The sequence below is a fragment of the Notamacropus eugenii genome, chromosome 4 (assembly GCF_028372415.1).
Source record: "Notamacropus eugenii isolate mMacEug1 chromosome 4, mMacEug1.pri_v2, whole genome shotgun sequence".
NCBI classification, from domain to species: Eukaryota; Metazoa; Chordata; class Mammalia; order Diprotodontia; family Macropodidae; genus Notamacropus; species Notamacropus eugenii.
The window spans coordinates 172,554,724-172,567,515 of NC_092875.1; the positions used below are offsets into that span (position 1 = coordinate 172,554,724).

General features: G+C 41.4%; 1 protein-coding gene across 4 annotated transcripts in view; it reads right to left on the reverse strand.

The window, feature by feature from the left end:
- The window catches only part of SLC22A23 (solute carrier family 22 member 23), a 254,170-nt gene that overhangs the window by 35,255 nt on the left and 206,123 nt on the right, over nucleotides 1–12,792 (reverse strand). For all 4 annotated transcript variants that reach the window (XM_072603690.1, XM_072603692.1, XM_072603693.1 and 1 more), the window contains exon 5: nucleotides 5,813–5,940. In XM_072603690.1, the coding sequence (XP_072459791.1) occupies nucleotides 5,813–5,940 (128 nt within the window). The remainder of the gene's footprint in view (nucleotides 1–5,812; nucleotides 5,941–12,792) is intronic.

Consider the following 12,792-nt stretch of genomic DNA (forward strand, 5'->3'; position numbering starts at 1 on the left):
ATTCTACAATTTCTTCTTCCATGAAGAACACAGAGATGACTATGGTAGATTTCTCTTCCTTAACTTGGAAGTTAATTCCTGATCTATTCATAGGACCAGAGATTTAGAGATGGATGAGGACTCAAAGGTCAATTCAGGGGTGGGGAACCTGTGGCCTCAAGGCCACATGTGGCCCTTTAGGTCTTCAAGTGCAGTCCTTTGACTGAATCCAAACTTCACAGAACAAATAAAAGGATTTGTTCTGTAAAACTCTGACTCAGTCAAAAGGCTACACCCAAGGACTGAGAAGCTCACATGTGGCCTTGAGGCCAGGAGGTTCCCTACCCCTGATTCTAGTCCAATCCCTTCATTTTACAGATGAGTGAACTGAGCTCTAGGGAGGTGGGAGGTTTTGCTCAAGATTATGTATCTAGTAAGTAGTACAGCTGGGATTCAAACCCAGATCCTTGGGATCCAAATCCAAAGATCTTTCTAGTTACTATACTACAATGCTTTTTCCAAGTAATTTTAGAATGTAATGTTAAGGTGGAAAGATAAATATTTCTCTCTCTCTGTATATTAGTGCATGTGTTTAACCGTCATTAAGTTCACTCACTAATGCCTCATTATGGTGTGGAGATAACTCTGGTTTCTTGAGGACTATGCCAGTTTGGAAAGTTTTGAGTCTGGGGCAAGCGACAGATGATGCCTGCTGTCTGAGGACCAGTTTGGCCAGTACAGAGTGAGAGAGATTAGCTGCTGAGGAGTGAATTTCTCGGGTTAAAGCTGCTAGAGTCAGCTCTGGAAGACCATCTATTAAGTTGTAGAGTAGTCACAATTTTTACTGGTAGAGGAAAAACACAAACACAATCAAGGATCCCTGAAAGGCCGAAACGTGTGTGTGTGTGTTCATATTTGTCCTTCTCTTTCATTTTGTTAAAATAATAGCAGTATTTTCATTCTCAGGTGAAAGTGGTCTTTCTCACCTCAAATTTCTCCTAGTGTTCTGCTAAAGATCCTTCCTGCATAGCCCAAGTTGAGAGTAAGGTCTGTATTATATTTTTGTATACACACATATCTTTGTGTCTTAAGTGTCTAGCGTTGACCCTTGCACACAGTAGGTACTCAAGGAATGCTTGGTATATTAATATCATGAATTTTTTTTTTGGTTTAGCAATTGGGTCAGTAATAGCACCCAGAAATGCTAAACTTAGAGTTGCTGGTAGTCAGTAAAAGGAACCAGACAAGCCCAAACACAATTTTCAAGTTATTATTCTTTCTGGGGCTATTGTTGTCATGTCACCATTTTCTCAAATCATAACTTGTACATTTCCTTGGAGTTAACAGACTCTTTTCCTGAGAGGGATGGGAGAGGGAAGGCAGGGAAATCCAGGAGTCCTGTATTCTTTGTATCATTGATATAACTCAGCGTCTGCAGAGCTAGATTTCTCACTTGGCATAATTAGGAAAGAAGGGTTTTTCTAGGATACACAGTGTTAAAGATAACAGTTTCTAAAAACTTCAGTGAAAAACCTGAAACTACTTCCTTGCTTCACACTCTCCCTTCTGCTTTACCACACACAACAGAGAATAATCTGATTACAGTCACCAGGAAAAAAAAAACTGAACTCCTTTTCTAACATGCTGAGCCTGTTTCATGTGGGGAGGACAGGATGTCCATTTTTCTGGTGCAGTCTCTTGCCCTGTTATGCATGCTGTTTCTGTACTCTAGGGTGGATAAGTTATTTCTGTTCCCTTCCCTCCTCCCAGCATCACTGTATAATTCTGAATTTTATTGCATGGATGAAACCAAGGCAATGGAAGGATGTTGTCCTTGCCCTGGTTCAACTGCTCTAACTTGCCTTGCTTCAGGGATGCCCCAGAGGATACTATTGACTAGAGAAGGACATCATGGCCCCTAGAAAAGGGCTTACCTGAGAATGCTCCAGAGGGAAGCATGGGATCTGTCCAGGACTTGAAGGACTAGGCGGTAAGACCGCCAGCCAGTTGTCCCCTGATGTGGCCAGAGGGGAGAAAGCAGCTGCAGTCCACTCAAGATAAGGCCTGGGAGGAACCATCACAGTTCTTTTGAAAGTATGCCACAAGAGTCATATCCTTTTCCCAAAAGTCTTTAGGCATTTGAGGTTCATAGACTAATGGATTTTAGACTCTGTAGGAAATAATCAGGTTTTATGTCCTTCCTTGAGGCACTGAACATTTAAAAAAAAACCCACATTCATAAGTAAACTCAAAGAGTTATTGGCTTCCTCCAACCCCTCACCCCCTCAGCTCTAGATTTAGAAATAGAAGTAATTAAATGGCAGAACAGGCCTTCTTTAGAAGCAAGAAATAGTTAGCAACCATATGGACCTCAATCTTAAAAATCTACTCAACCATTGTATATTTGGGCCAACACTGTTCTTCTTTCCCACACCCATCCTGAATGCCTATAAACATCCACCAAACTACAGAGTGGATGGCTATCTAACCATACAGCTATGCTTGGTCATAGCACTTGATTACATTCCACACGGTTATGCCTGGAACAAGCAAAGCCTGTAACACGAATTCCATGTTTGCCCTATTGCAGTCAGGTGAGACCCGCACACGTCACGCAACGATGCTGGGCATATGACGATTGAGTCACAATGCTAACTCAAAGGATTGTGTTGAAATGTTCAAAAACAAACCAGACAGGTTCTAAGAGGAAGTCCAAGGACACTTCGAACAACCTGGGACAGACAGAAGAGTGGAAACTTTGAGTTCTTAATTTTCCCTTTTGTGGTATCATTTGTTCAATGTAAATCCAAAGTAAAAAAGCATACCAAGGCTGAGGCCCATACATGTGTATGTGTGTATACATAAGATATAAGACACTGGTTGACACAATTGGCTACACACTTATTTGGGCTCTCACTGTTGGTTTCCACCTGATAAACATTCCTCTAACATTTCTTGGCTGTATTTGGTCTGAGTTACTGAGAGACAGTTTAGCAGTAGAAAAGAAACCTAGGCAAAGAAAGCAAGCTAGAATGAGCAACTGTTTGGAAGGTAAAACAGGCGTGCTATTTTCCCACAAAGCAATGCACTAAAATGTTGAAATGGTATGACTGACAGCTGGGCAAAGAGAAATCAAGAAGCTCATGTGGAACAGGAGGCCTTGCAGAGCTGACACTGAAATGCCACCCTCCCTGCTTTCAAACAAGATAGGCATCTTTTGTTCCCTTTCCACAAGTCACACATGCAAAGATACCTTTTCTCTCAAGTCTCTTCTTGCTACATCAGAATATGAATAAACGTGAGCAACAATCACAAGGGGAAAAAATCATGATACCACTTTTTTACAAGAAAGAAGGAAAATATAATGGCACAGTTAAGATCAAAGGGGAAAAAAGTTTGTTTCTTTAAAATCCGAACAGTGAGTGGGGGTGTGGTAATTTAATTAAGCAAATATTCCAAAAGAAATTTTTCTTCAAGTCTTAAAAGTCAATCTAATGAAGTCCAAAAGGAAAGTAACATTTTCTTAGAGCTACTGGAATTGGTTCTGATAACAGATTTAGTGCTTGATTTTTTAGCAAGAACTCTTTGGAAATGAGGACAAGGCAAGTGGACCCCACTGGAAAATAAAACACTGTTTTCAGTTCTTCATTATCCAAATGAACAGGTTGCTACCAGAAGGTAATAGACACAGATACTCACATATATACAAAGTCACAGGAGCACTGCTGTACACACGCATCTGGGTACATACACTAGCCCCACATCACCCCTACCTACCTTCTGAATAAACCATGAGAAAAAGTCAACTACTTTAGCTTATTTAGGCTTTTTTTGCATAAAATCAGAGGCATTATATCTTACCTAAACTTTATATTTTGTCAGCATCTCTCACACAGTCATTCACATAGAGTTTGTCCTTTAGTAAATGCATGTTGAATGAACAGAACCCCAGAAATGGAAGGGATCTTTGTGATCACCCAGCCTAGACTCTGTAGGAATCGATCTATCAGCCAGCAAGTAATGATCATGTCCCTACTAAGCGTCAGGCACTGTGCTGGGCACTGTAGAGACAAAACAGTCCTTATCTGCAAGGAGTTTACATTCTTTCAAGAAGACTAATGCTTCTATTAAGAAGTATTTGTGAAGTCAGTGTTATCCCCCTTCCATTTTCTCAGATCTCTTATTGTACACAACACACAAGGGACACCACTTGTCTCCTTAAGAGTTACATGAACTTTATTACTCAAATATGCGGCACACACCTCCATTCCAAAAGGGCTAGAGCATTTGAAGTGGGTTCCTCCAAATTATTACTGATTGACTGAGTTGCCTGCTATCGTGAAGTCTCACCTAGGAGTGATTCAGTGATCCAGAGCTGGAAAGGACCTCAGAGATTACTGAGTCCAATCTCCTCATTTTACAGAAATGGAACTAAAGCCCATAATGGTTAAACAACTTACAGATGGTTACCTATATAGTCAATAATAAAGCCAGGATTTAAACTCAGGTCTTCTGACTCCAAATTCAGTGCTATTTCCTTTGTACTATTTTGTCTCTGAAGAGGAAGAAAAGGGTTTTTTTTTTGCCACCTAAAATAGAGTTTTTAATGTGTTTAGGACTCATGGGTAATATCTGGATTTACTCTCTTGGACTGGAGTCATAACTATTATATGCCAAGTTTCAAAAAGTAATCTAGCTCTGAAGTCACAGGAATAGTGTTCAAATTTTGCTTGTGAGAACTTGGCAAGTTACCTGCCTGAGTCTCAGTTTTATCATTTATAAAATGAGAGGGGGTTGGACAAGATAACTTCTAAATTCTCTTTTCTAAATCTCTGACCCTAAACTGTGCATTACAATAAGCTTCCAACTGTTTACAGAGCTGGTAAAATTGGAGGCTTTTAAGACCAGGGTCTTATCTCAAACATTAGTTTAGGTCAGCAGTTGTCAAACTTTTTGATCTCAGGATCCCCTAAAATATTATTGAAGACGTATTCCCTCCTACTCCTAAAAAGCTTTTATTTATATGGGTTATATTTAATGATTTTAACTATATTTGAAATGAAAACACATAAATATCATTATGAAAGTAGTTTTGACCTCACAGATCCCCCCATCCCACTTCCACCCCCAACAGGACTCCTGGCCCACATTTAAAGAACATCTGGTTTGGACATAAGGAATGCCTGTACCTGAGGGCAGAGATTTCAGAAAGGAAGAGAAAGCAATGAAAAAGAAAACTGTTCCCTGTTTTTTGCTACCCAAATGGTTACAATAAAAAATACTGTGGGCAATCTTAAGAGGCTATATTTAAGGGGAAAAGAGATGGTTAAAGACTCTGACACTGAATATTAAATTCCAAAGTATGTTTATGGTTAGAAGTGACTAAGAGAGTACTGACAAGACTGGCTGAGCAGGCTGTAGGCCAAGGATTTTACATTCATCTTCTATAGAATACCCTAGCTGAAGGCCAGGTTTATGCTTGGCTAATAATTAATTTCTCCAAACTTTTGTTTGCTGTTTTTATAGCAAAGTTAGCTTCTTTTATTAGCATGTCTAATCAATATCCGATGACCACTATAGTTTGGGAGTAATTCAACCCACTTTCAAGTTGCTTGGGTAAACATTGTTACTATTTCTGTTCAACAGATCCATGCCAAATAAAGTGGGAATATTTGGCTGGCAATGGAAGCTACCTGATAAAACAGACCAACGAAAGAAAATCTAAGAACTGTTGGAATACTGAGTTCTGGTCTATTAGGCTCCATAGATTAGATGCTCACACTACTCCAAGGCTCCAGGGCATGGCTGCCTCCCTGGGCATGCACATACTCACCAGGCATCACTCCTTTAATATCATTCTCAGGATTCATGCGGTTTTTCTGCGTGAAATGCAGGATCAGCTTCTTTGCTGGCTCAAACTGCTGTGTGGCCATTAACCACCGGAGGGACTCTGGGAAAATACTTCAAAGATACAAAGCCTGTTAGTGAAATTTTTCAAGTTCCTATGGTGCTCAAAATACAAAGGACATGATTAAGCTTTCAGACTGTGAGCTTCCTGGGCAGTGAGAGGGTCTTATTCTGTGTTTGGTATCGCACCTGGGCTGGGGTTGTGGCTTCTGATAAATTGCATGTGATTATTTTTTTTCCTCAACAGACAAGAAGATGGTGGGCACTAAAGTATGTATTATTTCTCCTTAGGAAAAATAATAATTAGGGTGGTTGTGAGAATTAAGAAGGATGTGGCAAATAAGGATCTTATTTTACCAACTGTGGATGTATATCTCAGAGGTAATCTACTTTAACCCCTAACCAAAGACTCACTCCTCTTCATAATTCCCCTGATGAGTGACTACTAGCCTCTGACAAGTGATCCTGGAGCTTAAAGACTTCCAGGAACGAGGAAATCACCCCACCTCCTGAGGAAGCTCATTCCATTTTGGGATGGCTCTATTTGTTGACAATTCTTCCCTCCATGAATCTTCTACCTACTCATTTTAATTCTGAGTTGTCAGGCCAAGCACAATAAATACAATTCTTCTTCCTTGGACAACCCTTCACATATGTGAAAATAGCTATTGTATCCCCTCCAGCCCAATCTTCTCCTCTTTACTATATTACCAGATGCTTCAATGGACCCTACATTGGCATGGCTTCCAATCCCTTTACCAATTTCTTCCACCCCCAGTTTGTCAAAGCATTTCCTAATGTTGGGGACCTAGAACTGAATGCAGCACTTCAGCTGTGGTCTCAACAGCACTGAGTATGGCAGGATCATCACTTTCATTCCGCCTGTAACCATGCTTCAATTAAGGAAGACTACAATTAAATTAACTTTTTTGGTTTCTCTATTGTATTACTGACTCATATGGAATTTGTAATCCACCAACATCCTTCTTTGTAGCTTGTGCTAATGAGGTTGACTGTTTCAGTCCAAGTGTAGGACCTGACATTTATCTCTTTTACATTTCACATACAGTTTAAATATACACACATATGTATATTTAGAATATAAACATATATATCTTTATGAACACATACACACATCATGGTAAAGGAGAATGAGGCTTCGATTGGGAATCTTTAAGTTTGGATTATAGTCTGTGCTTTGTATGATCTTGGGCACTCTTTCTTCTTCAATATAATTAGGAGACAGAGAAAGTTTAGATTAGAAGATTTCTGAACTCCATTTCAGCTCTAATAGTTTATGTCCCAGGACTCATTGAATCTTAGAATTTCAGATTTGGAAGGCTCTCACAGATCTACTTAATCTTATATATTATATTATGTGAAGGCAGTATGCTAAGTGCACACTATCTCATTTGGTCTTCACAACAATCCTGGAAGGTACGTATTATTATTATTATCTCTATTTACAGTTGAAGAAACTGAGGTAGAGAGAGGTTAAGTGACTTGCCCAGGGTCACACACCTAGGCAGGGTCTAAGTTTGGATTTGAACTCAGACCTTCCTGACTCCAGGTCCGGCACTTTATCCACTGAGCAACCTAGTTTTGTGAATCCCTTCTATAAAATCCCCTTTCATCAGCGGCAGGGAATACATTACCTAATAAGAAACCTCACTCCATTTCTGAATAGCAACTTTTAAGAGATTTGCTTCTAATACTAAATTGAAATTTGCCTCCCTGTAGCTGTTATTCAGTGGTCTTACTTCTGTCTTAACAGAAGTTTTGCCAAACAAAATTAAATCTAATGCCTCTTCCTTGTGATAGGCCTTCAAATAACTGAAGATGGTTATTATGCCCTGGAAAATCCTCTCTGGTCTAAATATTCCCATTTCCTTCCAAAGATGCTCACGTGGCATGGTTTCACGATCTCCCATTGTTCAAGTGTTTCCTTTGGAGATGTGTGATTAGGGAGAAGATTGCTTTTCCTACTCTGAGGCACCACAGATCCCTTTGGACATTATCATTGTTCTCTGGATCTTCCTACAAGAAAACCTCAACTCTGAAAATGAGACTGTTAGTACCCCTGGTCCAGGGGCCTCTTCCTCCTTCAGGGTGGAGAGGATGAGGGATGTAATCCTTCCATATTCTCCATTTCAAGAAGCGCGGGGGAAGGCATCTCATCTTTCCACTCCTTTGTACTCCCCACCCTGGGTACCACCCCCTCCCTTTCAGCTTCTTTTTATGTATTGTCTTTCTCTATCAGATGGTGAGCTCCTTGAAGGCAGGGACTGTTTTTTGTCTTACTCTGTATTTCCAAGGCTCAGCACAGTGCCTGGAACATAGCAGGACTTAATAAATATTGATTGATTGACTAAAATACAGCCTAAGATCAGATTAGGTTTTGGGGGGCAGCCAACTAGCATTCTACTGGAACCCTTTGATTTCTTTCCCCCAAAAGGAATTAATATCAGGTAATAGCTTCTTAGGGGTGACACAGTGAATATAAAGCTCCAGCCATGGAGTCAGAAGGACCTGAGTTCAAATCTGGCCTCAGATACTTACTAGCTGTGTGACCCCTGGGCAACTCACTTAACCCTGTTTGCCTCAGTTTCCTCATCTGTAAAATGAGCTGGAGAAGGAAATGGCAAACCATTTCGGTATCTTTGCCAAGAAAATCCAAATGGGGTCACGAAGAGTTGGACATGACAGAAAAAGTGACTGAACAACAACAAAATGTCATAATGTTGACTCTGGATAGACTTTCAGTCTACCAAAGCTCCTTGATATCTTTTTCATGGGAATTAATATCAAGTTAGGGAGCTATTGCTCCCTAACTCTATATTGGTGTAACTGATTTCTAAAGCTAAATAAAAATCTTTACCTTTATCCCTATTAAAATTCATCTTATATGGTGTCACCCATTCCTTCAGCTGATTAAGATTCTTTTGGATCCCTAATTCTGTCATCCAGCATGTGAAATATCCTTGACAGCACACGTCATCTGAAAATTTGATAAGGATGCAGTCTGTGTCTCCATCCAAGACAAGATACAAATATAGACAAGAATGAGGCTGAATAGATCCCTGTGACTCACTATGGGACCCCTTCTTCCAGGTCAACACATAGCAATCAACTCTTTGGATCCAGCTGTTCAACCAGATATGTATCAACATAAATGCTCTACCTTACAGGTCCCATTTCTCCATCATGTTTGTGTGGCTATCATAACAGACTCTGCCAAACACTTTTTGAAACCTAGATATAGCACACAATGTATTTTGCCTGATGTGGGGGTTGATTAGTATCATGGAGAGCTGAAAGGGAGGTCACTGAGTCCAACTCTCTCATTTTATGGATAAGAAAACGGCATGAAGAAATCAAATGACTTGCCCAGGGTCATACAGCTAGCAGGAACATGACATGGGATTTGGACCCAAATCTTTCTAGGTCCAAAGTCAGTGTACTGACCTCTGTACCATGCTTTTGGCAGTGAGGGAGGGAGAAGGGGAAGGAAATGGGACTAAATGATTTCTCATACTCAATGATTCTATAACTCACTGAATCATGGAATCTCAACATTGGAAAGAAAAACTAAGTCTTGCCTAATGCCCAAAGCATGAATTCTTTTAAAGATATTTCCAACAAACAGCGGTCTGGTAATTCTAACAGAGGTCTAAAATATGGCTGCATAGCAAATAAAGAGGGGTTAATAGGCGGAGCCAAGATGGCGAAGTAGAAAGATGCACATACACATAGCTCCGAACCCACAAACCACAGAACGGCTAGAGGGGACTAACCCAGGGCGAATTCTGCACCCAGAGACCACGGAATATTGGAGCGAGGGAGATTTCTGTTCCAGAGAGACCTGCAGACCTCTCGCGGGGGGTCCTTCCCGCCGTGGACTGGGCGCCGGGATGGGGAGCAGAGGGCAGCCCTGCCCCGGCCACGACACCGTGAGGAAAAGATCCGAGAGGGCTACGGGGACGGGATCTCCAGCGGCGGCACAAGCCCCCCCACCAACAGGTGACTGACGGGGATAGGTGAGAGAGTGTCTTTGGCGGGTCGAGAGGGGAGTGGGGTGCCCCCATGGCTCGGGCCTTCCCAGGAGATAGAAGCTGAGAGGCGGCTACAGACAGGGGCTCCCCAAACGGGCGGGAGCCTGGATCCATTGTGGATGGTCTGTGCATAAACCCCCTGAGGGAACTGAGCCAGAGAGGCGGCCCTGCCCCTGACCTCAGCACCTGAACTTAATTCTCACACTGAATAGCAGCCCTGCCCCCACCAAAAGCCCTAAGGCTGGAAGCAGCATTTGAATCTCAGTCCCCAAACTGGCTGGGAGGACCAGGAGGCGAGGTGGGTGTGAGGAGAACATTCAGAGGTCAGGTCACTGGTTGGGGAGAATGCCAAGAAAAGGGAAAAGAAATAAAACCATTGAAGGGTATTTTCTCGGAGAAAAGACACTTCCTCCCTTCCTTTCTGATGGGGAGGAACAATGCTTGCCATCAGGCAAAGACACAGAAATCAAGGATTCTGTGTCCCAGTCCACCCAATGGGCTTGGGCCATGGAAGAGCTCAAGAGGAATTTTGAAAATCAAGTTAGAGAGGTGGAGGAAAGACTGGGAAGGGAAATGAGAGGGATGAGGGAGAAGCATGAAAAGCAGATCAGATCCCTGCTAAAGGAGAACCAAAAAAATCTTGAAGAAATTGGCACCCTGAGAACTAGCCTAACTCAGTTGGCAAGGGAGGTGCAAGGGGCCAATGAGGAGAAGAATGCTTTCAAAAGCAGAATTAACCAAATGGAAAAGGAGATTCAAAAGCTCACTGAAGAAAATAGATCTTTCAAAACTGGAATGGTACAGATGGACGCTAAGGACTTTATGAGAAAGACAGATATCTCAGAACATACCGCGCAGATTCGAAAAATGGAAGATAATGTGAAATATCTTATTGGAAAAACAACTGACCTGGAAAATAGAATCAGGAGAGACAATGTAAAAATTCTGGGACTACCTGAAAACCATGATCAAAAGAAGAGCCTAGACATCATCTTCCATGAAATTATTAAGGAAAACTGCCCTGAGATTCTAGAACCAGAAGGCAAAATAAATATTCAAGGAATCCGCAGAACACCGCATGAAAGAGATCCAAAAAGAGAAACTCCTAGGAGCATTGTGGCCAAACTCCAGAATTTCCAGGTGAAAGAGAAAATATTGCAAGCAGCTAGAAAGAAACAATTCAAGTATTGTGGAAATACAATCAGGATAGCACAAGATCTGGCACCCTCTACATTGAGGGATAGAAGGGAATGGAATAGGATATTCCAGAAGTCAAAGGAACTAGGACTGAAGCCAAGAATCACCTACCCAGCAAAACTGAGTATAATACTTCAGGAGAAAAAATGGTCTTTCAATGAAATAGAGGACTTTCAAATTTTCCCGATGAAAAGACCAGAGCTGGAAAGAAAATTTGACTTTCTAACACAAGAATGAAGAGAACCATGAAAAGGTGAACAGCAAAGAGAAGTCATAAGGGACTTACTAAAGTTGAACTGTTTACATTCCTACATGGAAAGACAATATTTGTAACTCTTGAAACATTTCAGTATCTGGGTACTGGGTGGGAGCACACACACACACATGCACACATGCACACATACATAGAGACAGAGTGCAGAGAGTGAATTGAAGAGGATGAGATCATATCTTAAAAAAAAAATGAAATCAAGCAGTGAGAGAGAAATATTGGGAGGAGAAAGGCAGAAGTTATATGGGGCAAATTATCTCTCATAAAAGAGGCAAGCAAAAGACTTATTAGTGGTTGGATAAAGAGAGGAGGCAAGAGAAAAACATGAGGTCTACTCTCATCACAATCCACTAAAGGAAAGAATATAATGCACACTCATTTTGATAGGAAAACCTATCTCATAATACAGGAGAGTGGGAGACAGGGGCACAAGCAGGGTGGGGGGGAGGATAGAGGGGAGGGCATGGGGAGGAGAATGCAATCCGAGGTCGACACTCATGGGGAGGGAAAGGACCATAAGAAAATAGAAGTAAAGGGGGACAGGATAGGATGGAGGGAAATATAGTTAGTCCTATACAACACAACTAGTATGGAAATCATTTGCAAAACTAAACAGATATGGCCTATATTGAATTGCCTGTCTTCCAAGGGGAAGGGGTGGAGAGGGAGGGAGCTAAAGAAGTTGGAACTCAAAGTGTTAGGACCAAAAGTAATGTTCTTACCACTGGGTAACAAGAAATACAGGTTAAGGGGTCAAGAAAGCTATCTGGCCCTACAGGACAAAAGAGAAGACGGAGACAAGGGCAGGGAGGGAGGATAGAGGAGAGAGCAGATAGGTCACAGGGGCAATTAGAAAGCTTGGGTCTGGGAGGGGGGGAGGGGATAAAAGAGGAGAAAATTTGTAACCCAAAATTGTGTGAAAATAAATGTTGAAAGTTAAATTAAAAAAAAAAAATAAAGAGGGGTTAATATCAGAGGGTTTATCCACAGAATGATTCCTTCAAGAAGTGTGGTGTGGTGGGAAGCATGTTGAATTTAGTGTCAGGAAACATGGGGGCCTATGTTGTGTCTGATACTGGTTGTAGGTCCATTGGCAAGTCCCTTTCCCTCTCTGAGCCTCAGTTTCCTCATCTGTAAAATAGGAATAATGCTTACAGTAGCTCTATGCTTGCCTCACTGCATATCCTATGTGAGGTAAACCCTTTGTAACTCTTAAAGTACTATAATACTTTGCATTATTGTTACTATTAGCGGCTATTACTGACACTCCCTGCATGCAGTATCTGAGCACTAGCTAAAGGAATGAAATCAAGTATAGAGATGCAGGTAACTGAAGGAGAAAATAGCAAAGGGAAAGGGATCTTCTACCAAACACTGAAATAGCTC